This window comes from Nannospalax galili, unplaced genomic scaffold (assembly GCF_000622305.1).
Source record: "Nannospalax galili isolate Female #2095 unplaced genomic scaffold, S.galili_v1.0 scaffold592, whole genome shotgun sequence".
In the NCBI taxonomy this organism is placed as follows: domain Eukaryota; kingdom Metazoa; phylum Chordata; class Mammalia; order Rodentia; family Spalacidae; genus Nannospalax; species Nannospalax galili.
Window position 1 is genome coordinate 256,456 of NW_008331650.1, and position 25,426 is coordinate 281,881.

The 25,426-nt window shown below is 44.1% G+C and overlaps 1 protein-coding gene across 1 annotated transcript in view; it reads right to left on the minus strand.

The window, feature by feature from the left end:
• The window catches only part of Iars2 (isoleucyl-tRNA synthetase 2, mitochondrial), a 49,594-nt gene extending 24,821 nt beyond the window's left edge, over positions 1–24,773 (minus strand). Inside the window, exons 1-12 of the mRNA XM_008826789.3 lie at positions 24,388–24,773; positions 20,873–20,995; positions 15,475–15,634; positions 12,380–12,528; positions 12,246–12,295; positions 12,056–12,165; positions 11,883–11,973; positions 11,195–11,310; positions 8,773–8,942; positions 7,662–7,752; positions 6,381–6,532; positions 4,500–4,660 (exon numbers count right to left, since the gene is read on the minus strand). Of these exons, the coding sequence (XP_008825011.1) occupies positions 4,500–4,660; positions 6,381–6,532; positions 7,662–7,752; positions 8,773–8,942; positions 11,195–11,310; positions 11,883–11,973; positions 12,056–12,165; positions 12,246–12,295; positions 12,380–12,528; positions 15,475–15,634; positions 20,873–20,995; positions 24,388–24,654 (1,640 nt within the window). The 5' untranslated portion in view covers positions 24,655–24,773. The remainder of the gene's footprint in view (positions 1–4,499; positions 4,661–6,380; positions 6,533–7,661; positions 7,753–8,772; positions 8,943–11,194; positions 11,311–11,882; positions 11,974–12,055; positions 12,166–12,245; positions 12,296–12,379; positions 12,529–15,474; positions 15,635–20,872; positions 20,996–24,387) is intronic.
• Positions 24,774–25,426: the final 653 nt, after the last annotated feature.

Genomic DNA, 25,426 nt, shown 5'->3' on the forward strand with positions numbered 1-25,426 from the left:
ACATTCTTTGATGGGGGAAAAGGAAAAGTTTCAATTTCTCCTTGCAAATTTAAGTATTCTTCTATTTTATTAATAGCATCCTATACATAAACATAGTTAACTTATTACCTAAAGATCAGTATAAATTACTGTTGATAAAAGTGGGTGAAACCACTTATCACTATGTAATCTTCCATTTTAATGCTGTATTCCATAAAGCAATAAGGCACTCCATAATAAAACTTTGCACTTTACTCAGAAGCCTTATCTAAACACATGCATTATGTGTTCCTTTTTCGGTTTCAGTCAGGGAGAACCCAGGCAGTCTGAGCAACTGAGCCAGCAGCCAATGGCTCTGAGCCCTGCTATCACCGTGATGAAGGCTTATTTAGCGAGCTTTGGGAAGTAAGCAGCACTAGGGTTTCTAGGTGGCGAAGACACCACTGCTGCCATCCCGCTGTTCTCTGGGTTTTGTCTTTATAAGCAAAAGCACTGTGAGGACTTTTCTCTGGGGAGCTGCTGGAGTCAGAATGAGGTGAGTGGCCGAGTGTCTCCTACTTGCTAAACTGAATTCAAGCACACAATGCAATTTCAAAGGGATGAACTGTACTTTTAATTGAATCCTATACTTAGGCTTTAGATTCCTCAATGCACAGGTAACAGTACCGGGCAGAGGACAAGCTTCTGAAATGAGGAGAGAAATTTAGTCAGCAACCTCTCTTTCCGGGGTAGCCAATGTTTCTTCAATTTATTGCTTTTATTATTGATTTTGTTTTTATTAACCAGGGAATAGGTTCCAACCTAAATTGTACTGGCATTATACTACAGATTCAGAAAATGACCAATGCCATTAACATCAAAAGTAGAATTATTTCTTGAGAAAATACAAACGAACATAAACTACAATTGAAGCCATGAATTCAAATCAGAGTTAAATTCAGTCTGAAATCTACCAGAAGTTAAAGTCATTTAGAACATGAATAAACCAGGCTTTTCTTCTGTGAAAACAAGGTACTCAGAGGTAATATGGAGACTTTGATCAGGAAAAGCAGAAAAGCCTGGGGATGCTCACCTGAATCCCAGCTCTCATAAGTCTGAGCGTGAGGACTGCAGGTTTGGGTCCGCCTGGGCCACACAGATGACCCGTCCCCAAACAACCACCACCCAAAAAAACCCACAAAAAAAAAACAAAAAGGGGGTTAAGGGTGAAGCTCTGTGGTCTATGGTAAAGTATCTGCCTAGCATGCGCCAAGCTCCAGGTTCGATCCTCAGAACCACACACGCTAACTCAAAAGCAGAAGGAATTCTCTGAGCAGCTTAGTGGAGTCATCAGGTGTAACAGCAACTCCATGTGGACTGTGTACCAACTTCCAGTGGAGATGCTGTTACTTTTGATGGTCCCCAACTTGCTACAAATGTGTAAGAGGAAAAACTGAAAATCAAGACCACTTGATTCTCATTTGATTTAAGAGGGAAAATGATAACCTTCATTCTGTTTTCAAAAACTGACAAAAAATAAGAATGAACACAAATTTTCTTAAATCCAAGTGGTATGTCACAGACGGACCCAAGAACAGAAGAGGATAAGTTTTTGCTCTGAAATGGTGTACAGGAAAATGACCTATGAATTGACAGACAGTGTGGCCAAGAATGTCTGTCATTTCCGTAGGCCAATATTCTGTATGTCTCCGCTACCTTGAAACCAGCGATCAACTGATGCCACACAAGCAAAACTTGTGATAAACACAGCCAGATAAATGTGCTGATAAAATAAAATGGAAACAATACGTGTACAGACTTGTCTGTGTGTTTCTGCAAAAACTCACATTTACTCCATCTAACTTACTGACCGTCAGCTCAGTCTGTGTACACTGCTTTAAAATAATGGTCGGCTGATGCCACTTTCTCAAGTCTCAAGGGGATGCAGCTCGGTGATAGAGTGTGCTCAGCACCTGAGAGGACAGGGCTGGGTCTGCTCAATTCCCAGCACCACAAACAAACAAAAACCAGTTTGTTCTACTTACCGGTTTTAATAATATATTTATCCCACCTCAACCACTTCAAGGCAATGCCCTAAAAAGTTCTATAAATACTGAAGAGTGAGAAACAGTGGCAGTGGCTTAGCTTACTTAAAAGAAAACTCTCCGGTATGAAATTTTAAACACCACTCGTGTAAATTTATCTCAACTATCATCATTTTCATCCCACCAGAGGTAGGAAGACAGTAGTGGATTACAACGGACCATGCTCTAAGTTGTAAGAACCACACAGCAACAATATTCAGAGCAATCTTTAAGCTTTAAACTCTAAGAATGTTAAACAGCCTTAAGCCATCTTTCTGGTTTCTGGCCTCTAGAGGCTTACTTAAAGCCTACTCTGAGTCCTCCTGCCCACTTATGAGTTCAAAATCCTCAGCACAGTATTCAAGACTCCCAACTACCTGCTCAGCCAGCTCTTCTTGTGTCTGCCTTTCTATCCGCTAACCCCAGTGTGGTTCCTATGCACACGCTGTGCATCCTGTGTCCATGTAAACTGCCCGTCTGGTCCTGCTGACACTTCCACTTGCCAAGCACTTCTGCTCACACTCAGCAGCAACGCTGTGTCCTCTAATGAAAAGAGGTCAATCAGCTGCTTCACATCTACATCTGGCTAAGGCAGAGCCTCTGGTTTTCTTTGAGCCAAGTTGCTACAGGGTATGAAATCAGACTAAAAAGGAACCTTCACACAAGAATTGTGGTGATGTCATCTGACTACTGAGAAGTGGGGGGCGGGGGGAGCCACTACCATAAAAAAGTAAAAGCAGACACTGTAGGGGCTCAGAGTACAGCTTAGGAGTGGAGCATGTGCAAGGCCCATGTACAGTTCCTAGACACGAACCTACTAAAAACAATAAACAAACAAAAATTATTATGTATGTGACCTTAAATGACTAACTTGACTTTAATCAACATTTTTTTTCGTCTTTTATTTGAGACAGGGTCTCCCTGTAGCCCAGCTGGCCTGGAACTTGCTATGTAGACTGGGCTGGCCTCAAACTCACAGAGATCCGCTGACCTCTGACTCCCAAGTGCTGGGATCAAACACATGCACCATCACACCCGGCCTAATCAACATCTTTTAAAATGCATTCATTCAGATGCTACTAAAGAAGTACTGATCGTGCTGACAACTGCGGAAGTCAGCCCTTCACAAAACACAGGGATTCCAAAGAAGGGCGCCTGCCCACAGTCTCTCCAACACTCCATCGCTTGTTGGGCTCTGCGCCCTCAAATTCTTCACTGAATCCTCAACTAAAGTAAATACTTACCAAATGTGCTTGAACGCATGCTGATGCTGCATCCATTAACCAAATTAAAATTAATGAAAACCTATTATAAATGCCTAACAGAAATGGTTAACAATCCCCTTTCCACACCTGTTAAAAACAGTGTCGGGGCCTGGCAGGTAGCACAGTGACAGACACCTGCCTAGCATAAGCACAGAGCAAGGTCCTAGGTTCAAATCCAAACTATGGACACACACAGACAGAGACAGAGACAGAGGAGAGAGGACAAAGAACAGAACCAATAGCAACAATCTAGTGTTACCAAAAACTAGAATATTATTAGAAGCTAGATTGTCATTAAAAGTCAGAACCAGAGCTGGAGAGATGGCTCAGCAGTTAAGCGCACTGGCTGTTCTTGCAGAGGACCCGGGTTTGATTCCCAGCACCCATATGGAGACTAACAACCATCTGTAACTCCAGTTCCAGGGGATCTAACACCCGCTTCAGATCTCTGCAGGCATTGCACAACACCGGTGCACCTATGTACATGCAGGCAATACACCCATACATATAAAATAAATTAAAAAAAAAAAAAATGCAATGCAGGTGCAATGCCTGCAGAGAACAGAAGAGGGCGTCGATTCCCCTGGAACTGGAGTTAAGGATAGTTCTTAGCCGCTGTGTGGGTGCTGGGTATTGAACCAGGGTCCTCTTCAAGAGTAGTCAGTGCTCTGAACTGCTGAGCCATCTTCCCCCAAAAATTTGTTTTAAAAAGCCAGAACCACATCAGTTTTGTTGATTGTCTCATTCTCTCTCCTCTCCCTTCTTCCCCTCCTCCTTTTATAGTGTTTCTACCATGGGCCTGAAACTCATCATCTCCCTGTTGAATGCCCAGCCTGGTAACAAAAACACCAGGCAGGAGAGATGGCACAAACCTGTAATCCAGCATTAGGGAAGCTGAGGCAGGACTGCCTTGAGAGCAGGCCCACCTGGCCTACAGAAATTACCAGGCAGCCAGGGCTACAAGGCCAGCCAGATGAGCCTGGTGGCACGTGGCTGTAATCCCAGACACTTAGAAGGCTGAGGAAGGACAACTGCTTGAGCCCAGGAATCTGAAGCCAGCCTGGACCTCACAGTGAAAGCCCATTTCAAAGTAAGTAAATAAATAATATAAGCAATTCTTAACCGTATACACTATTTTTCCATTTTTGAAGAAAGCAAAACTTTAAACAATAAAATTTTTTTTAAATTTTACCTGTTGATCAAATATTCATCTTCTGTCTTATGATGAAACACAGGAATCGGAACCCCCCAAGCTCTTTGCCTCGATATACACCAATATGGCCGCCTGTCCAGCATGTCGATCATGCTGTTCAATGCTGCTCCAGGAATAAACTTCACTGTTTTTAACAACTCCTGTAATGCATTCATAAAGCAGGTCGGGTGAGTGAAAGCAAAGACCTGTCACTATTCTTCTAACACAGCTCTTCACTTTGAACATCTGCAGTCATGCTTGCCTTCCTGCTCCCCACCACTGACAAACAACACAAAGGGAAAGATTCTGGAGTAAGGCAAACAAAGCAGAAGCAAAGGATTTCATTACTATCAAGAGCTGACAGACGGCACACGGCTATAATCCTAGGACCCGGCAAGCTGAGGCAGGAGGCTGCCACAACTTTTAGTTCAGCCTGGTCTACATAGTGAGTTCAGGCCAGCAAGGGCTACATAGTAAGACCTTCACACACACACACACACACACACACACACACACACACACGCACACGCACACGCACGCACAAAACCCATGCAAACAAACAAAAAACCAGACTTAGTGTTTTAACCTATGGAAATGAAAAAAACAAACTGCGTATCACAGATGTCCACATTATGTAAGTATAGAAAATACAGGAGCTGGAGAGATGGCTCAGAGGTTAAAAGCTCTGGCTACGCTTCCAGGGATCCTGAGTTCAGTTCCCAGCACCCACATGGTAGGTAACAACTATCTGAAACTCCAGTTCCAGGGGATCCAATGACCTCTTTTGGCCTCCATAGACATTGCATGCACATAGTGCACTTACATACATGCAGATAAAACATGCATACAGATAAAATAAAAATAAATAAAAAATTATAAAGACGCTGTAAATAGGGGCTGGAGAGACGGCTCAGCAGTTAAGAGCACTGAGTGCTCTTGCAGAGGATGCGGGTTCGATTCCCAGCACTCACATGGTTACTATAAACTGTCCTTAACTCCAGTTCCAGGGGACTCCAAAGCCCTCGTCTGACCTGCACAGCACTGCACAACACGGGTACACTCACATACATGCAGGCAATACACTCATACGCATAAAATAAAAAATAAAAAAATTTTAAAAAAACATTAAAAGACACTGTCAATCTCTCCACATAGTTTTGATAAGGACCCAAATTACCATGCCAACAAATGACGCAGCTATCCCAGAACCTGAGCCACTCGCTGCCCGTGAAGTACTGTGTGCTCAGCCTGGCTGACAGATACTTGAACTCTTTCATTCAGTAGAATCTGGCTATTTTTGGATTATGTATACATGCATATAAAAATACATACATGTGAATTACATGAAGGAGCTTCTATATATGTCAAATATTTAGAATAGTGGTTATAAAATCCCGATTTTAAATGGACTGCAACTCCAACCTTTTCTTTTCTCCTTACCTTTTTTCCCTCTTAGTCTCAAAGAAACAAAGGACATAAAAACCTCACTCAAGTTTTATTAAATGCCTGTTATGTGCCAGGAACTGGTGTGGAAACTCCGACCTCCTCCTTGGGGTAGGCATTACCACCCTGACCTAGATGAAACGTTACAGGACTGAGGTTCTAGGAGATTAGACTTACTAAACCCAGTCCTGCCCTAAGTCTACTCAATTTTCACTAAACTGGTCACAAAGGTGACTGGACGAATCACTTAACATCATTAAGCTTCATTTCCCACGTGTGTAAAATGAAATAATAAAATACGAGAACTTTACAGATCTAAAAATATGTAATTTTAGGAAAATAAATCCTAACAGCAACAGTCTCTCCTCATGAAACCCCACACCAGCCCTTTCACCCTGTGGGAACCGACCCAAGCCCATACACAGGTGCCTTGCATACCTTCGCTGTGGTCTTAATATCTGCGATGTTGACGAACCACTGCTTGCAGGCACGGATCACCACTGGCTTCTTAGTCCTCCAGTCATAAGGATAGCTGTGCGTCACTTTTTCTTCTTTCAACAAATTCTCTGCAGTCTGAAGCATCTTTATAACTTAAAGTTTTTTTCTCATTAGACACTAACTTAAGAGAGTTATGAAAGTATTATGAAAAACCTAACAGCACTCTAGACTACCAGGGAGTACTAGGTCTGGGCCAAAGGTACAAATAAAAGTAGCCATGCTCCATGGGAGTCTCCTGGCAGAGAAAATCGAAGACTGTAAAACCTTCAAACTCCAATTACACCATCCCACAGCTCTCATTTCAAAGGCTGATCTCTACTATAGATCTTAATAGTCTGCAGAAAAACCAGAAGAAATCAGGTGTGGTTGAACTGTGCCCCCTAAAAGACACTGAAGCCGTAACGGTGGATGTGACCTTCCTTAGGAGTCAGATCTCTGCAGATGTAATTACATGAAGGTGAGATCACAGTAGATTAGAATGGGCCCTAACTCCCACACCTGCTGTCCTTGTAAGAAGACAGGATACAGGAAAACAGGCGGGAGATAAACAAGTCCACATAACCACAGAAGCAGAGAATGGAGTGATACAGCTATTGATCAAGGAAGACCAAGATTTCCTGGCACCACCAGGGCCCAGGATAAGGCTGGGAGGGATTCTCCCATGGAACCTTCACAGGGAGCACAGTCCAGCCAATACCTAGGCTACAGATACCTAGTTTCCAAAACTTGAGAAAATAAATTTCTATTGTTTTAGAACGTCAAATTAATGACAATTTGTTATAGAAACCCTAGAAAACTAATCACTCAGGTCCTGATTTCTGAATCCATGAAGAAAGAAAGATGATTCAAGATTGTAGGCCCTGCACAGTACACCATGCTGTGTGGGTTAGCTACTGGAGACAGAAAAAAGTGGGGCATGAATGATTCACAGCCAAAATTTACCCCAAGCCTGAGTTTTATGCTTGCACAAAAGTAATACTGCTGATTGTATTTTTAACCCCCCCAAAAAAATAATCACTGACCTACTTGATTTGTACACATATATGTAGAACAGATTTGAAACCCAAGACAGCAAAATCTAAACTTCATTTTAAATCATGTGGCTAAACGAAATGACTAGCTTTTATTTTTCTGAAAATATGAAGATTAACAGCTATCTAGAGTTCCTTCTGGTTCCTTCCAAAAAAAAGTAATTATGTTATCAACAGACACAACACTTACCCACGTCAGTTCCTTCTTCAAGTACTGCCTTGCTTTGAAGTTCAGGACCGGCAGCACTGGTGAAAAATCCACCTTCATCCACTAAGCAATCCTACAAAGTACCATTGTGAACAGTTAAAGCACCAAGACATTTTATCTCATGACAATGTATGTAAAAATGGCACAATAAAACCATCTCAATACAGTCTACTTTTCCTCTACTGCATTCCTAAAGTTTCATGAAGAAAAGTAACAAAGTATACTAAGCACCTTAACTGGCCTCTATTCTTGCTAATAAAGCAAGCTTAGGAGCTTAGAAAGGGCAAAACTTAACTGTCCCCTTCAACTATTTAATAAAATCTACTTGTCAGTTTTCAGGGACTGAAACAACATGTCTGACTCAGTGCTCAAACCGGAGTGCAGGCACCTGGCAATGCTCCAGCATGGCATACACTGGGAGAGAGGCAGACCCCGAAGTGGGTGCTGCCTGGGTTAGGCTTTCCTGCAGGCCAGCAAGTGTACAACAGCACTGCATTTAAAAATATGCACCTACCACGACTGCAAAAATGCTTTGTATATAAAGCGTTCACAATCACCTGGGCTGCTGGAAAAATGGTGTTTAGTTTGTTCAACAAGGACTTATACAAGCCTTAATTTGTAAAAACTTCGTGTCTGCAAAGCATAGTAAAGTGAAACGGACTAGAGCAGGGTCTGTCTGTATTTAAAAAGTGCCCCATGCCACGTGTGGTAGCACACACCTTTAGTCCCAGCACTTGGGATGCCATCTCTGTGAGTTATAGACCAGCCAGGGCTATAGTGAGGCTCTGACTTGAAAAAAAAAGGAATGTGGGGGCCAGACCCCAGGACCCCACGGGTCGGACTCAGGGATATCCACCCCCCTGCCAAAAAGGAATGTCTCAGGTAGCATGCATTCTGCAGATCTAATTTTGTGCTAATTCCATGAACTTTCTCAATTACTATGAATTAATGAAGCTTTAGGGTATTGCACAAATCGCAGCATTTCACAATTTATGATGATAAAAACTATCATTACCAAGAAATAAAGTTAGTTAGAATTATTCATTTCCATCCCACAAGGTGAATAATTAAAAAGAAGAAAAAGGAACAGTACCATAGGTAGGCTGTGTTGAGATGCTACACTGTAATCTTCCATACCATGAGCGGGAGCTGTATGAACCAATCCTGTTCCTTTGGCCATGGTCACATGAGTTGCAGGTAAGAGAGGAGAGGCTTTATCAGGAACCAGAGGGTGACCACAACTACCACCTTCCAAATCAACCCCTGAGGGGAAAGGAGCCATTACTAAGATGTTCTCTGTGAAGGGCTGAGGGGTGGAACACTTGTGCATGCATGATGTTCTAGAATCAATCTTCAGTACTGACAAAAAAAGACTTGTTTTATATGACAGCTCTACCTTTTAAGCTTAGCAACAGAACATCAAATTAAGTTAGCCCCTCTCTTTTTTAAACAGGATCTCATGTAGCTCAGGCTGATATCAAATTCAGTATGTAGCTGGGAGCAACCTTGAATTTCCAATCCTCCTGCCTCTATCTCCCAGTTGCTAAAATAACAGGTGTGTACTTACATGCTCAGCTAGCATCTTTATTTTGTTGGGTGAGGAATTAAACCCAAGGCCTGGCACATGCTAGGCAAGTGCTATACACTGAGCTACCTGGAGTGCTCTCCCCAGCCCCACAAGGTTGAAAATGCAGAATATGCTGGGCACAGTAGCACACATTTTTAATCCCAGCATTTGTGAGGCAAGTGCTTGACCTCTCTGAGATCAAGGCCAGTCTGGTCTACACAGTTAATTCCAGGTCAGCTGGGGCTAAAGGGAGACCCTGTCTCAAAAAGACACAAAAAAGTAGATACAGATGGACAGACGGACATATAGACAGATAGAGCTCTTGCTCAAAGCACTGTTGTTAAGATAGCCTTAAGACTATTCTGAGCAGTTAGCATAACAGTGTGCACAAAATAAAAACTTAAAAATAGTATCAATTTTACCTATTGTTGTTTATTATTACAAATACAGAAATTAGGGGCTAGAGAGATGCTCAGTAGTTAAAAGCACTAGCTGCTCTTGCAGAGGACCCATGTTCAGTTCCCAGCACCCATATGGCAGTTAACAACCGTCCTTAACTCCAGTCCCAATGAGTGCAATGCTCTCTTCTGGCCTCCATAGGTGCCATATGCACATGCACTTACATACATGCAGTCAAAACACTCATACACATAAAAAAGTTTCTTAAAGACATGAAAAATAAATAAAAACCAAATATATAATCAAAATGAGTCCAAGGAAATTTAAAAAGACACTGTCTCAAAATAAAAAAAGATCTGGGGGAATAGCTCAGTGATAAAGCACTTACTTAGCATGCACAAGGTGTGGGCTCAATCCCACAACAAAGAAGAATACACTGGGTCCTTTAACATACCTACTGCATCATCAAAGATCAATGGTCTGAAACATTCAACAGCATCCTTCCTGTCTCTGACATAACCCCACACACACTTGTTTAAATTTCTATTTTATGTGTGTCTTTTGTCTGCATGTATGTAAGTGCACCCATGACATGCAATGCCCACAGAGGTCAGAAGAGGGCATTGGATTCCCTGAAGCTGGAGTTAAGTACATTTTCAGCCACCATGTGGGTGCTGGAAACCAAACCCGGGTCCTCTGTAAGAGCAGCCAGTGCTCTTAACCACTGACCCATTTCTCCAACCCCATAACCCCTTTTTATTTTAATGAGGTTGTTTGTTCATCCCTCTAATTGGCTTGTATCTAAACTGATGAACCTTAGAGGGCTTTCTTACTTATCTAGGTGATCATTCTATTTTTTTAAAAATATTTTATTATTTTTATTTCACGTGTATGAGTGTTATGCCTGCATGTCGGTAACTGCACCCATGTCATGCAATGCCTGCAGAGGACAGAGAGGCTGTCAGACTGGAGTTACGGACAGCTGTTAGCTTCCATGTGGGTGCTGGGATTCGAACCCAGGTCTTCTGCAAAAACAGTCAGTGTTCTTAACTGCTGCTCCAGCCCTGCATTCTATTTTTAAAAATTATCTTTACCATAAGATTGTGTTTTGCGGGATGTGGTGGCGCACGCCCAACACTTGGGAGGCAGAGGCAGGTGGATCTCTGTGAGGTGGAGGCCAGCCTGGTCTACATAGTGAGTTCCAGGCCAGCTGGGATTACAGGGAGACCCCATCTCAAAAAGACAAATAATAGTAAGAATTTTATTGTTGCTTTTGCATTACAGTTTTAAAAAGTAACTGCTGGATTCCACCAGAAGCATTCCTGTTTCTGCTTTGTTCATGTTCCTGCTTCCTTCACCTCTTACCATGTTTAGTGCCTATTTTCCTTCAGAGAAGTATACACAATAAGGTTTAATGTATAATCAATACAAAATATGCTCTACAAAGACAGAAGTTAAATCTGCTTCAATTCATGATGAGGACTATTCAACAAACCACTGTCAACCCTGTATTTGATGGCTGATGGTTAGAATATCCAAAAATCCTCACCTGAAAATGTTGAAGTAACCTCAAATGTAGTTTCCAAGGTAGAAGCAACAGAAGCTACTTTATCTGCAGCTAGTATGTAGCGGTCTCCAGAAGTGCAGCATTTCACAACAGCATACCTGAAAATGGACGGTGAGACCACCAATGGGAATGAAAGAGAAGCCACAGGTGACCAACATTCTGGTCTCTAACATTCTAGAAAAACTAACTTTAGGGTCAGGCAGTGTAATTTTCAAAGCATTCCACACTCTACACATTTGTTTCACTTTCCAAAAACAGCTGGAAATAAGGTTTTAAAAGGGACCATCTGGGGCTGCAGAGATGGCTCAGAGGTTAAGAGCACTGGCTGCTCTTGCAGAGGACCCAGGTTTGGTTCCCAGCACCCACGTGGCAGCTAACAACCATCCATCACTCCAGTTCCAGGGAATCCAACACCCTCTCCTGACCTCTAAGGGCACTGCATGAATGGGTGCATTTACACACATACAGGCAATACATTCATACATATAAAATAATAAAAATAATAAAAATACTTTTAAAAAGAAATCATCTATTCTAAACCTTAATAAAGTCCACATAAACCTAACAACTAACTTACAATTCACTGCATTTTAAAAGGGCCATAAGAATGAAGTAAATTTAATGTGAATTTCACTTGTGGATAAAACAGACGATGTAATAAAACACCTACTCTGCCTCCGGCATATAGCAAACAGCCTGATTAGCTGGAACTGTCCAAGGCTGGGTGGTCCAGACTAAAATGCTGACAGGAGACGAACCATCTGTGGGAATAAAGTCATAAATATGTGAGTGAGCGTCCTAACTCCACAGCTTTAGGAAGCTCAGGCGATAGCTAGGCCTCACCTGTCAGAGACGCCAGCTTGGGAGGAGGTTTCAACAGAGGGAATTTTATGTAGACTGACTGACTGACATGCTGAGGATTGTACTCAAGCTCCGCTTCAGCCAACGCAGTTCTAAGGGTTAAAAACAGGGAACACAAGTAAGCGGAAGCTTCACAAACCTTTCAACCTCCCAATTACCACAGAATTCATACCTTGATGAGGGGGACCAGAACACTGGTTTGTAAGATCGATAGACCAAGCCCTGTAAAAGACCAACATGATCCTGAAGCCGAATTTTGTGACATACATGTAATACACTGGGCAGAAAAAGAAAACACTTTATTACCTGATCGTACATTTGGTAAAAAATTCTCAGCTGTTTGGCCTCATACTTCCCATCGAATGTGTAGTAGCAATTATTCCAATCTGCCATTACTCCCCAACGAGCAAATGCTGCTTTCTGTTTTTCAATGGCTGCTTTTGCAAATGATCTAGCTAAAAATACCACAAAAAGAAAAAGGAAAAGCTTTGGAAAAAATAAATACAAATTTGTTCTTTTCTTTTCTTCTTATTTTTAGAGAGAGGGGCTTTCTCTATAACCCAGTCTGATCTAAACTCACCGCAATCCTCCTGCCTCAGACTCCCAGGAGCTAGCATAAGTCCCCATGCCAAACTTTGGTATTCATTTAATTTTAAATTTCTTTTAAATCTTTATTTATTCATTTTATGTTTATGAAGCCTGCATGTATTTAAGTGCACCTGTGTTGCACAATGCCCACAGAGGCCAGAAGAGGGCATCAGATCCTAAAACAGGAGTTACAGACAGACGCCATACTGGGAACTGAACCTAGATCCTCTGCATGAGCGGTCAGTGCTCTTAACTGCTGAACCATCTCTCCAGCACCCTTCCCCTCCCCCTTTTTTTAAGACAGGGTTTTACTATGTAGCCCTGGCTGTACTGAAACTTGCTATGTAGGCCAGGCTGCTCTTGAACTCACAGAGATCCCCCCTGCCTCTGTCTCCCAAGTGCTAGGATTAAAGGTATGTGCCACCACACCCAGCTCTTTTTTACTGTACTTTATTTCAGTTTTTTTTTTTTTATTTTATGTGTATGTGTGTATGTAGGTAAGTGCACCCATGACGTGCAATGCCCTCGGAAGACAGAAGAGGCTGTCGGATCCACTGGAACTGGAGTTATGGACAGTTGTTAACTGCCATGTGGGTGCTGGGATTCGAACCTGGGTCTTCTGCAAGAACAACCAGTGTTCTTAACTGCTGAGTCATCTCTCCAGCCCTATTTCATGTGTTTTGCCAGCATGTATCTAAGTGCACCCATGTTGTACAGTGGCTGCAGAGGCCAGAGAGGGTGTCAGATACCCTGGAACTGGAGTAAAGCCAGTTGTTAGCTGCCATATGGGTGCTGGGAACAGAACTCAGGTCCTCTGCAAAAGTAGCCAGTGCTCTTAACTACTGAGCCATCTCTCTAGCCTCATATTTTCTTAGTCTTAAACATGATTTGGTATGTGGCTCTCTTAATAAAGGTATTGTACAGTTTCCACTAGAAAAAGTCTTTTTCAGCCTCGGCTGGCCTTGAACTCACTATTTAGCTGAAGACAACTGAACTTGTGATCATCTTTTAGTGCTAGGACTAAAGATATGTGCTATCAAGTCCAGTACGCACGGCCCTGGGCACTACACCCAGGGGTTCATTTATGCTCTGAGCTATATCCTCAGTCTTAGAGAAATTCTTAACAGGAAGATTATTTGAAAGTGTTTAGAACACAGAACAAAGTTTGTAATTAACTGGATTTTCAAAAGTTAAAATTGGATTACTCTCTCTTCATCATCTTCTAGACTATACATGGCCTCATATTTAGAAAACAATAAGCTGGGAAAATAGTCGTTAAATATTCATAATTCCCTTATTGTTATTAGTGTATGTGCATGCACGCGCGCACGTGTGTGTGTGTGTGTGATATGCATGTGCCATGGTATGTGTGTGGAGGTCAGGTGGCAGCTTTCAACTTTCAGAAGTCAGCTCTCCTTCTACCACGGGACTAGAGCATCAATTCAAGTTGTGAGGCTTTCGTGCAACCATTTTCAGTGCTGAGCCATCTCATCAGCCCTCTTGAGACTGGTAGCCCTGTAGCCCCAGCTGTCCTGGAACTCACTATGGAAACCAGGCTGGCCTCGAACTTACAGTCCACCTGCCTCTCTCTGCCTCATTAAAATTAATTATTTGTTGGATTTTTTAAAATTATATGTATGTGTGTGTGTCTGTGCACATGGGTGCAAATGCCAGCAGAGGCCAAAGGCTTTGGATTGTTTTGGAGCTGGAGTTATAGGTGGCTTTGAGCCATCCGATGTGGGTGCTAGGAACCAAATTTGGGTCCTCTTCAAGAGCAGCAAGCACCCTTAACCAGTGAGCCATCTCTCCAGCCCTCTCTTCATTATTTCTTAATTTAAGAAACAGTCACACCAGGTGTGGTGGAGCACACCTTTAATCCCAGCGCTCCAGGCAGAAGCAGGCTGATCTCTGTGAGTTCAAGGCTAATCTGGTCTACACAGTGAGCTCCAAGCCCACTGGGGCTACAGGGAGACCCTGTCTCAAAAACATTAAAAATAATTTTAAAATAAATTGAAGAAACAGTCATAGAACAATTTTCATTTCAACATGACCTCCCCCGAAACCACTGAGAATATCCAATCTAAGTCAGTGTTAATATGCTTCAGAAGAAGTACAAAAAGTCTTCACAATCATGTCTAAACATGTAACAGTGTAACACACAAGAAAAGGAGATACTCTCAGACCAAATCCCCTGAAAGGATCAAATAGGTGATTAATTTAAAGTATGTGGGGTTTTTTGTTTGGTTGGTTTTTGTTTTTAAGACTAAGGTCTTAAAATATAGCCCAGGCTGACTTCAAACTCACGATCCTCCTACCTTAGACCGTGAGTGCTGGAATTACAGGAATGCACTACCATGCCCTGATGTAAAATATATGTATTTCACAATTTACTTTTGGTTTTATATCAGATGAGTCAACAAACTCTATCCAGTAAAGTGTAAAACTCTCTCTCAAAATGGTTATATAGCAAAACAAAAACACTAAGCTGAAAAACACAACTGGACACACCCAAAGCTGTCCCTTCAGTCTCTAAACAGAAGTTCTCACAGAGCGAGTTAGAGAAAACCTGGATTCGCATGGTGGCTCATGCCAATGATGCCGGCACTCGGGAGGCTGAGGCAGGAGGAATGAGAGTGTGCGTGCAAGGCCAGAGATACACGCAAGGCCCGGGCCTGGAAAGCAACACAAACTCTGAATTTTCTCCGAGGTCAGGAGCTCCCTGTAGGTCACTGCCACCAAAACAAAGCAAAGATCCCTTTGGCAAAGGCTGAGCGTTCATAGCACCACTTGGAACAGAAATGGGAAGGATCTACCTTTCTCTCTAATTTCCATAGCCGAAAGATTCTGAGCTCTCCCACCAAGTTCTGATAGCACTTTTGTTTCAATGGGCAGACCATGACAGTCCCAGCCAGGAACAAAATGCACTTTGGAGCCTCTCATCACATGGTATCGATTGGCGATGTCTTTCAGAATCTGGGAGGGTGAAAGCAGAGTGGTTGTCCAAACAGAAAGCCCATAGCCCTTAACCCTTAAATACAATACCATTCTAAAACATAAAGACCCAGTCAAGAACCCATTACATCTACTAACGCGTGCAACTTGTACCCAAAAGAACCATACGTTTAAAGTTCTTTTTTTCTTTTTGAGACAGGGTCTCTCTGTAACCCCAGCTGGCCTGGAACTCACTATGTAGACCAGGCTGGCCTTGAACTCACAGAGATCCACCTGCCTCCAATGCTGGGATCAAAGGCGTGCACCACCATGCCCAGCTGAATTTCTACCATGCATTAAGTCTATGAAGGGAAGGAAAAAAAAAATCAAACAAGGATATTACACATGAAAACCTGACACCCAACCTGGAAAGCTGGAATGGGGGGGACGGGTGGGAAACAGCCCAGCACAACTTTCATTTTTTGAGAATTTCATACATGAGTATGTTCTGTGCATTATTATTATTATTATTTTTTTGTTGTTGTTCTTTTTGAGACAGGGTCTCCCTGTAGCCCCAGCTGACCTGGAACTCACTATGTAGACCAGGCTGGCCTTGAACTCACAGAGATACACCTGCATCTGCCTCCCGAGTCCTGAGATTAAAGGTGTGCACCACTGTGCCTGGCAAATGCTACCTTCTCAAGAAATACTTCCGACCTTCTAAAACCCAGAATAAATAAGTCAATTAGAAATTTTCATTATTCTTGTGAAAAAATTAACACAGAAAATGCAGTACTACATAGCTTATATTTACTAAGAAATACAGAATTCTTAAAGAATTGATGTCCTGAGCAAATGCGATCCTGTGGTTAACTCCCTCGGGCATTAACAGACACACACACACACACACACACACACACACCCGAAGAATTCGCATGCAGCTACAGCTGTGTTGGATTTTCCCTTCTTCGTTCATTTTAGACATGGGTAAGTAGAAAGCCTTTAAAAGTGTACTGCTGCTCTGCTTCCTGTGTCTGCTTGAAGACATAGTCACCTGGCTTTCAGTTCTGGCCACCTCTGCCACCACGCCTCCCCTACCATTATTGACTCTAACCCTCTGAAACTAGAAGTTCAGATAAACTCTTCCTTCTATAATAAGTTGACTGTGAAGAACACGACCATGTGGGTTTCTGGAGGTATGTGGAAGACTCTGGAAGTTCAGACTAGAAAAGCTTTGAATGCTGTAAGCAGAGCCATTCATTCTATTTGGAGCCTGGAAGAAAGCAGTGCTGAGAGCAAAGTAGTTCCAGAAGGAAATAGGACTTAAACAGCAACTTGGGATATTTTGGCAAAGCATCTGACTGCAGTCTGCTCTAAGCCTGAGTTTGCCTGAGGCTAAACAGAAAAGTAATAAATTAGAACCCCAGCACTTGGGAGGCAGAGACAGGTGGATCTCTGTGAGTTCCAGGCCAGCCTGGTCTCCATAGCAAGTTCCAGGAAAGCTGGGGCTACAGGGAGACCTTGTCTCAAAAAGACAAAAAAGAAGAAAAAAAGAAAAGTAATGAACTAATAATTTCTTCGGTAGAGGAAATTTCAAGACATCCTAACTAGAAATGGTGGTGTGGCTGTTAATGGTGAATATTATGCAGCTCTACAGTGAAAACGAGCAAATGGGGCAGAAAGAAATGCAGAATATACAGTCTGGATTGAAAAAGAGCAGTAGGAAGATTAAAGTTGGAGCCAAGGCATGTGCTGAAGGAGAGGCTCTTTATGATAAGGAGATTAGGGCCATTAAGGAGAAGCCTAGCTATTTGCACTTAACCAATGGAAAAAGTACCCTCAAGGAAAGACCACACCCAGTTAAGCTCCAACTTTGTAAGGAAAAGCCTAAGGAGGGTCCTGCTCCTAGAAAACTTCTATGGACAAAAGCTGCTGCTCATGTGGGTGAAATGGGCAGGAGTCCCTCCCAGGCTGACAGCTGAACTTGGCAGTGTTGTTCAGGTGGTGCTGGCTTCAGAGACATGAAAGACGCAAGAGTGAAGGAGTAATCAGTTCTTCCTCCATTGTTTCAGAGAGCCTCCAAGACTAGCCAGTGTACAACAGTAGACACCAGGTGTCCCAGCATAAAGAAGGCCCTGACAGGTCATTGTGTGAAGCAGTAAAGGTAAAGCCTGGTTGACAGTTGAAACCCCAAGAAAACACTGGAGATGCCAGAGCATGAGACATCTGGCAAGGAGAGCTGCATACAGGGAGTGGTGCCAGCCCAAAAGAGAGATGTATGTTGCACGCAGCAAAGCTGGAGAGGCTGTGCCATCTAAGACCTTTGGAAGTAAAGTCCCAGAAATCAGACATGAAGCTACTGGATTTGGTGATTTCCCTTCTGGTTTTCAATCTTGTTTTGGTCCAGTATTTCCTCACTATGCCCCTACTCCTCCCTTTAGGAATGGGATTATGTATTTGGTTCCATTGTATGTTGGAAGTATGCAATTTGTCTTTTGATTTTACAAGGGCTTACAGTTAAGAGATTGCCTTGAGCCTCAGAATTGACTTTAGACTCCAGTGACTTTTGAATAGTATTGTGATTGTCAAAAACTATGGGACCTGTGAGCCGGGCATGGTGGTGTATGCCTATAGTCCCAGCACTTGGGAGGCAGAGGCAGGCGGATATCTGTGAGTTCAAGGCCAGCTAGGGCTATGGGGAAACCCTGTTTCAAAAAGACCCCCCCCCAAAAAAAAAAACAACTATGGGAGCTGTGGATTGAATGCATGAGTGCATTTTTCATTTTATATGGTCATAAGTCTATGGGGTCAGGGAGTGAAATGTGGTGGTTTGAATGAGAATGTCCCCCACAGGCTCTAAGTATTTGGAGCATTTTGTCCTCAGTTGGTGCTGTTGTTTTGGGAGGTTTTAGAAGGTGTGGCCATGCTGGGGGAAGCATGTCACTTGGGGGGTGGGTTTTAAGAGTTCCTAAGCCTTGCTAGATTTCCTGTCTTTCTCTGCTTCCTGTACCTGCTTGAAGATGTGATCACTTGGCCTTCTGCTCTGGCTACCTTTGCCACCAAGCCTTCCCTGCCATAAGGACTCATACCCCTGGAACTATAAACTCAAATAAACTTTTCTTTTCTTTTTATATATATAAATGTATTGCCAGGGAGCTGGAGAGATGGCTTAGTGGTTAAGGGCACTGGCTGCTCTTGAAGAGGATCTGGGTTCGATTTCTAGCACCCACATGGTGGCTAACAACCTCCATTGATCAACCTCCTACAGGTGGATCAATCTGAGCATGAATCGGTTCAGAAAGATGGATTGATAAACAGGCTGTAATGAGAATACTTCTTCCCTGGGAAACAGGTCAGATGTGATCACGATGTTAACTGCAGCCCCTCCTTCGCCTTCATGGTGGAGAGCTCAGAGAAGGCCTGGTGAGTTCTCTCAGGAGAACCTTCTCAACTCATTTCCTATTTACAACTAAGCTACCATCCACTATGCCTTAGAAACCAAACAAAGCCAGCTCTGGGCGCCACGTGCTGGTGACTACAACAGACAGTCTGGGCATCGCTCCTCTATCCAGGATCTTCATCTGAACGGCTAAGCTCATCTGAACCATTAACACGCCCAAATCTGAACTCTTCTCCTCCAAAAACTCCCCTCCCCCACTGTCTCTGTCAGATCAGGTTACTTTGTCCTCATAAGCACTCAGACCGGAAGTTCTCGGAAGCATCCTGGACTATCCTCGTCTTACCCACACTGCATCTAACCCAAAGCAAATTCCATCAGCTCTACCCTCAAATTACACTCCAAATCTGACCATGTTTTGCTATGGCTTTGCCTCATCAATGTCATGGTCATCACTCATATTCCTTCCCTCCCTCCCTCTCTCCCTATCTTTCTCTCTAACTAGTCTCTTAGCTTCCAAACTCCTGTCACCAACACAGCATCCTAAAATGATCTGATTAATCATATTAAATGATCTACCTAATAAATCAGATCCCAAGTGCATCTACTCGAAAACCCCAACAGCTCTCTATTACAACCAAAGTAAAAACAACGTCCTTTAAAGGGACCTGCTTCGTGTACAGCCTCATCCAATCCTCTCCCCTCCCTCAGTCTGACTGGGTGCTCCGGCTTCCTTACTGTCCCTCAGATGAACTACAAACGGCCCTCTCAAGCACTTTGCACTTGCTATTCTTACGCTTGGGTTTTCGTTTTGCTTGGGGGAATTTTGTTGTTTGTTTCTGAAACATGGTCTTACTCTGGGTAAACAACAAAATCTCTGCTTTGATAGCCTGGAACTCACTACATATTGATGCAGGCTGGCCTCCAACCCTCAGTGACCCTCTTACTTCAGCCTCTGAAGTGCTGATATTACAGGCATACACCACCACACTGGCCACTTGCTCTCTTAAAGACTTTCCCTAATTTCACCTTTTCATTAAGAGAGTTTTCCTAAATCAATTTATTATTGTTTTCAATTTTTACTTATTTTTATTTTATGTGTAGGATTGTATTGCCTGTGTGTAAGTGCATTCATGACCTGCAGTGCCTACAGAAGACAGAAGAGGGCATCGGAACTGGAGTTACAGTGTCTTTAGCCACCATGTGGGTGCTGGGAATCAAATCCAGTCTTCTGCAAGAACAGCCAGTACTCTTAACCACTGAGCCATCTAAGTAAATCAATTTATTAAAAAATACAGTTTATTCATATGATTTATCATCTGCTTTTATTTTCCTCCACAATTATCATCAATGTCTAGCATACTACATAATTTACTTATATATCTTGTTGACCTTATCTTCAAAAGTAGAGTATAAGGCCAGGATATAACTATATGTTGCTCACTGCTACACCTAGAGTCTAGTGTAATGCCTGACACACAAATGGAACTCACTAACCACTTAATGAATAAAATGGAATTTACTAGTGTAAAATAACAATAAGCCGAAAGGGAAACATGAGCCATGTTAACTTTCACGCAATATCAAAAAAACTTTGTTAACTAAAATACTTAGTTGCAGGCTGCAGATATGACTCAGGGGCAGAAGTGTGTCTCCCATGCGTCCCCCCCGGATTCCATCCACAGCCCCACACAAAAAAAAATTAGATCTGGGATGTAGATCAGTGGTAGAGTCCTCACCTAGCATGAACAGTCCCAACACCACAATAAATAACTTAATCCATAAACAAATTAATTTAGTTGCATGTGTCAATAGGAATTTACATAATTATCATACAAGTAGAATACGATTTTTTGTAAGAGTATTTAGTTTCATATGATTACCTTATTTAAAGCATGCCCAACATGAGGGTCGCCATTGGCATAAGGAGGTCCATCATGAAGACAAAATTCTGTCTTTACTTTTCTTTTTCTTTGCCAGGAATAGAGTTCTGCAAACTCACATTTCTGTTTTAAAAGAACAATGTTTACACATCATATAAATAAACACTTGCTTTATCACTTATTCCATTGCAGTCTCTTCAACGTAGAAACACAAATGGTTCCATTTCTGAAATGAACACACACACACTCGTCTCTTAAAACTTCCAGTAGTCCCTCCAGCTTCCAACACTTCAAAGTCTAAACCGTACGTGGCACAGGGGTTCTAAAGTCTGGGAAAATCTCTCAATACCCCTCTCCAACCCTTCAAGCCGGTCCTGAACAAAGGCCTGTAGATTGCCACACCCCACATTGGTATCTTTCTGTCGATATTGGCTTCAACACTTCCGCTCTGGAAAGATACACTGCAATCCCACACTCTTCCCTCACTGGCTGTGTGGCACTGGCCAAGTCACTTGCAGACCCACATCATCTCCAAAACAATCTAACATCCATCTCATGGGGATATTACAGGGTGTGAAACGTAAATGGGGAAACATCTGAAACTGCCATTCTTCCTGATCTACAGAAGGCTGTGCTGGACAGCTTTAGTTGTCAAGTGGACACACCTGGGTAGAAGGAACCTCAATAGGGGATTGCCCTGTGGTCATGTCTGTGGGGCTGAGTGATGTCAGAGGGCTTGGCCCACTTTGAGCTGTGCCACCCCTGGGCAGGTGGTGCTGTGTGTATAAGAAAGCAGGCTGAGGACAGGCCAGGGAATAAGTCAGTAATCAGTGTTCCTCCATGGTCTGGGCTCCAGGTTTCTACCTTGGCTTCCCTTGATGATGGACTATGCTGTAAGTCTAATAAACCCTTCCCTCCCCAAGTTGGTTCTGGTGTTTTTACCACAGCAACAGAAAGTAACTAGAACAAAAATTGGTGCCAGACAGAGGGCTATTGCTATGACGGAGGTGACCCAGTTGTTTGGGGGAGGACTGTGGAACCATTTGGAACTCTGGGCTGGAAATGCCATTGAATGATTAGAGTTTAGTGAGTTGTTGCTGTGGAACCTGGAACAGTTCTGCTGAAATGAGGTATAGATAATGGAGGGCTGGCTATGACACTTCAAAAGGAAGTAAAGATTACCAGGGCTGTTAGTATGATATTCTGAATTGAGAATCTGTGGTTTCTGGTCAGTTGGGGTTGTCAAGAATCAGCCGTGACTAACAAGAGACCAGCATCACTGTAGCAAAATCTTCTGGGAAGTACTTCCTCAGGGTCAACACACAGAAGCTGTGGTCCAGAGAGGGTCTGAGCCTCCATCTCAAGCTGGAAGCAGGACTTGGTAATGTGTAAGAGTCTCCTGCATGGTTCTGATGTTGGAAAATGAAGGGGTCATGGAGCGAATCTGAGGCTTGGCACCCTGAGAGGCCAGGAAAGCCCACTGGTGAAGGTACAGCCTCAGTTTTAGTGGAGACCCCAGCTTTTTGGACCTGCCAGGATCATGGGACGACCACCAAGGGCGGCAACAGGTGTGGAGTGGAGCTGGCCTGGGTATACTGGACAAGTTGTGTGTCCTGTGGATGGCAGAGAAAGAGAAGTGGAGCTGCCCAAGCCCTTTGGGGTCCAGAAGATTGTGAATGAATCCCAGATGTCCAGCCTTAAGCTACTTTGCTGGACTTTAGTTTTGCTTAATTAAGTGTGCCCGATTCTCCCCTTTTGAAATAAGATAGTACTTCTCTTGTTTTGTATTTTACAGGAACCCAGAATTAAGAGACTTAACTTTTAAAGTGTTTGAATTTTTTTATATTTTATGTGTATGAGTATATTGCTTACATGTGTACCCATGTCGTGCAATGCCCGAGGTCAGAAAAGAGCATTTTGGATCCTCTGGAACTAGAGTTAAAAACAGTTGTTAGCTGCCATGTAGGTGCTGGGAATCAAACCTGGATCCTCTGCAAGAACAGTCAGTGCCCTTAACCTGAGCCATCTCTCCAGCCCCATTAAAGTGCTTTTAATTTTTTTTTTTTTTTAAGGACTGAGGAACTTTAAAGTTGTACTGTCTAATGTTGTGATATATCTTCAGGACAAGAAATGTAAAGGTTGTGGTTTAATAGTGATGCTTTTGTGTCAAGTTGACAAGGGGCCAATTGTGCTGGATAGTTTTAGTTGTCAACTTGACACACATGGGAAAAGGGATCCTCAAACTGGAGAACTGCTTCCGTTGAACTAGTCTGTGGCCATGTCTGTGGGGCATTTTCTTGATTGTTGAGTGTGCTGGATAGCTTTAGTGTCAACTTGACACACCTGGGTTGAGGGAGCCTCAGTCGGGGAATTGCCTCTATTGGACTGGCCTGTGGCCATGTCTGAAGGGCATCTTCTTGATGAGTGATGTGGGAGGGCCCAGCCCACTGTGGGTGGTGCCACCCCTGGGCAGGTGGGCCTGTGTTGCATAAGAAAGCAGGCTGAGCAGTAGCCGTGCGACCTCAAGCCTGTAAGTGGCGTTCCTCCTTGGTCTATGCTCCAGCCCCTGCCTGCAAGTTCCTGCCCTGAGTTCCTACCTTGGGCTCCCTGATGAACTACGTGCGACCTGGGAGATGTAAGACAAATAAACCCTTTCCTCCCCAAGTTGGTACTGGTCAGAGTGTTTTGTCACAGCAATGAAGAACAAACTAAGACATTGAGTGATGTGGGCAGTGCCACCCCTGATCAGGTGGTCTTGTGTTGTACAAAAAAGCAGGCCACTAAGCAGTGCTCCACCATGGTCAGTCCTGCCCTGAGTTCCTGTCTTGGCTTCCCTTGATGATGGACTGTGCTGTAAGCCAAATGAACCTTCCCCTCCCCAAGTTGGGTTTAGTCAGCATTTTTATCACAGCAACAGAAAGTAACTAGAACAAAGGCACTGGATAAAACACTTATAAACTACTTGGCTGGGCTGCTGTACGCTCAGTAGTGAGAACTTGTCTGGCAAGTTAAAGACCCTGAGTTTGACGGCCACGACTAGGCAGGATGGGGAGGTGGGGAGGAATTAGAAGGAGCGAAAGTATTTTAATCTTGAATTCCGGTACCTGTTCAATGAATATACAGGCTACCCCTATTTACTTAAGCAGCATTCCTAACTATCAGGAATACTTTAGTCCGTAGTGTTACACGAAAAGGTGAATCTGCCATTAGCAAATTCATACTGGTCTGATACAGGTGACAGATGCATAGTCTACAAAGGGGACTCGGAGAAGTAACACTACTTTGTCCTTCAAAGTACACGCCCATTTACTTTTTGACAAGTCACTGGTAAAGTGCACAGCCGCCTCGGTCCGAAGGCGCTGCGATGAGAACGCGCGCTGCACACGTGCACGCACGCCCGAGTGTCCGCCCGGAACTCCCCTGCTCCCCGTTCTGCCAGTGGAACTTGTGGGCCCGGAAGGTTCCCGCAGACCTGGCCCCCACCCACCTGCCCGGGGTGGTCCGCGCCCCGGTACCTGCTGGATCTCCAGCTCCATGTCGGGCTGCTGGCGGCCCAGCAGCTTCATGGGGAAGCTGGTCTGCGGTAGCAGCACCGTGTCCCGGTATCTGCCGCTATTCGGGCTGCTCAGCTGGTTGTCCACCCCGGCCACCGAGCGCCCCGCGAGCCTCCGGGCGGTCCCCAGCCAGCCAGGGTGGCCGGGAAAGCGGGGCGGCCCCCACCAGCTCCCGGCCGCTGACAGAGCCGCCGCCCCGGACGCGCGGCGGCGCAGCCCCCAACGCATCGCAGAGTACCCGGACGGACCCCTCGGCGTGGGCACCTGTCTGCAGCCCGGACTCCTAACTCACGGACCCCCGAGGGCCTGGGCCGGTCACGCGCCACTGCGCACGCGCGGGGCGACGGAAGAGGCGGGACAACGGTGGGCACGGCCTTCCAGTCCATGAGTCCGTTACTCCGGGTCTCGCCCGCTGCCTCCGGGGAAGGGAGAAGAGAGTTCCGAGCGTGCCGGCCCATCTCTCACCAGCTTAATGGACTTGAAGCCCTTAAACAGCACTGGGAGCCCGCGGTGGCAGGAGGTTCGAAAACAGCCTGAGCTAGTGATATAGGATGCCTTTCAATATATACCTATGTATAAGTTTAAGGCTGTTCATTGTTGAAGCACTTGCCTAGCATGTGCACGACCGAGACCACAGTTTCACTCCTAGCACCTATAAAAATAAAAGTGTGTGCAAGATGGCTCAGAGGGTAAAGGCAATTGTCACCAAGCCTGCCGACCCAAGTTTCATCTTCGGGTGGTGGAAGGAGACAAGGTTTCTAGTACATTGTCCCCTGGAACCTCGGATGTGCCTAGTCACTCCCCAGTCCGACACACACAAACACATGTAAAAAGTAATAAGTTAAAGAGGGCCAGGATGGGGCTGGAGAGATGGCTCAGCGGTTAAGAGCACTGACTGCTCTTGCAGAGGACCCTGGTTCGATTACCAGCACCCACATGACGGCTATGAACCATCCTTAACTCCAGTTCCAGGGGAATCCGACGACCTCTTCTGACCTCC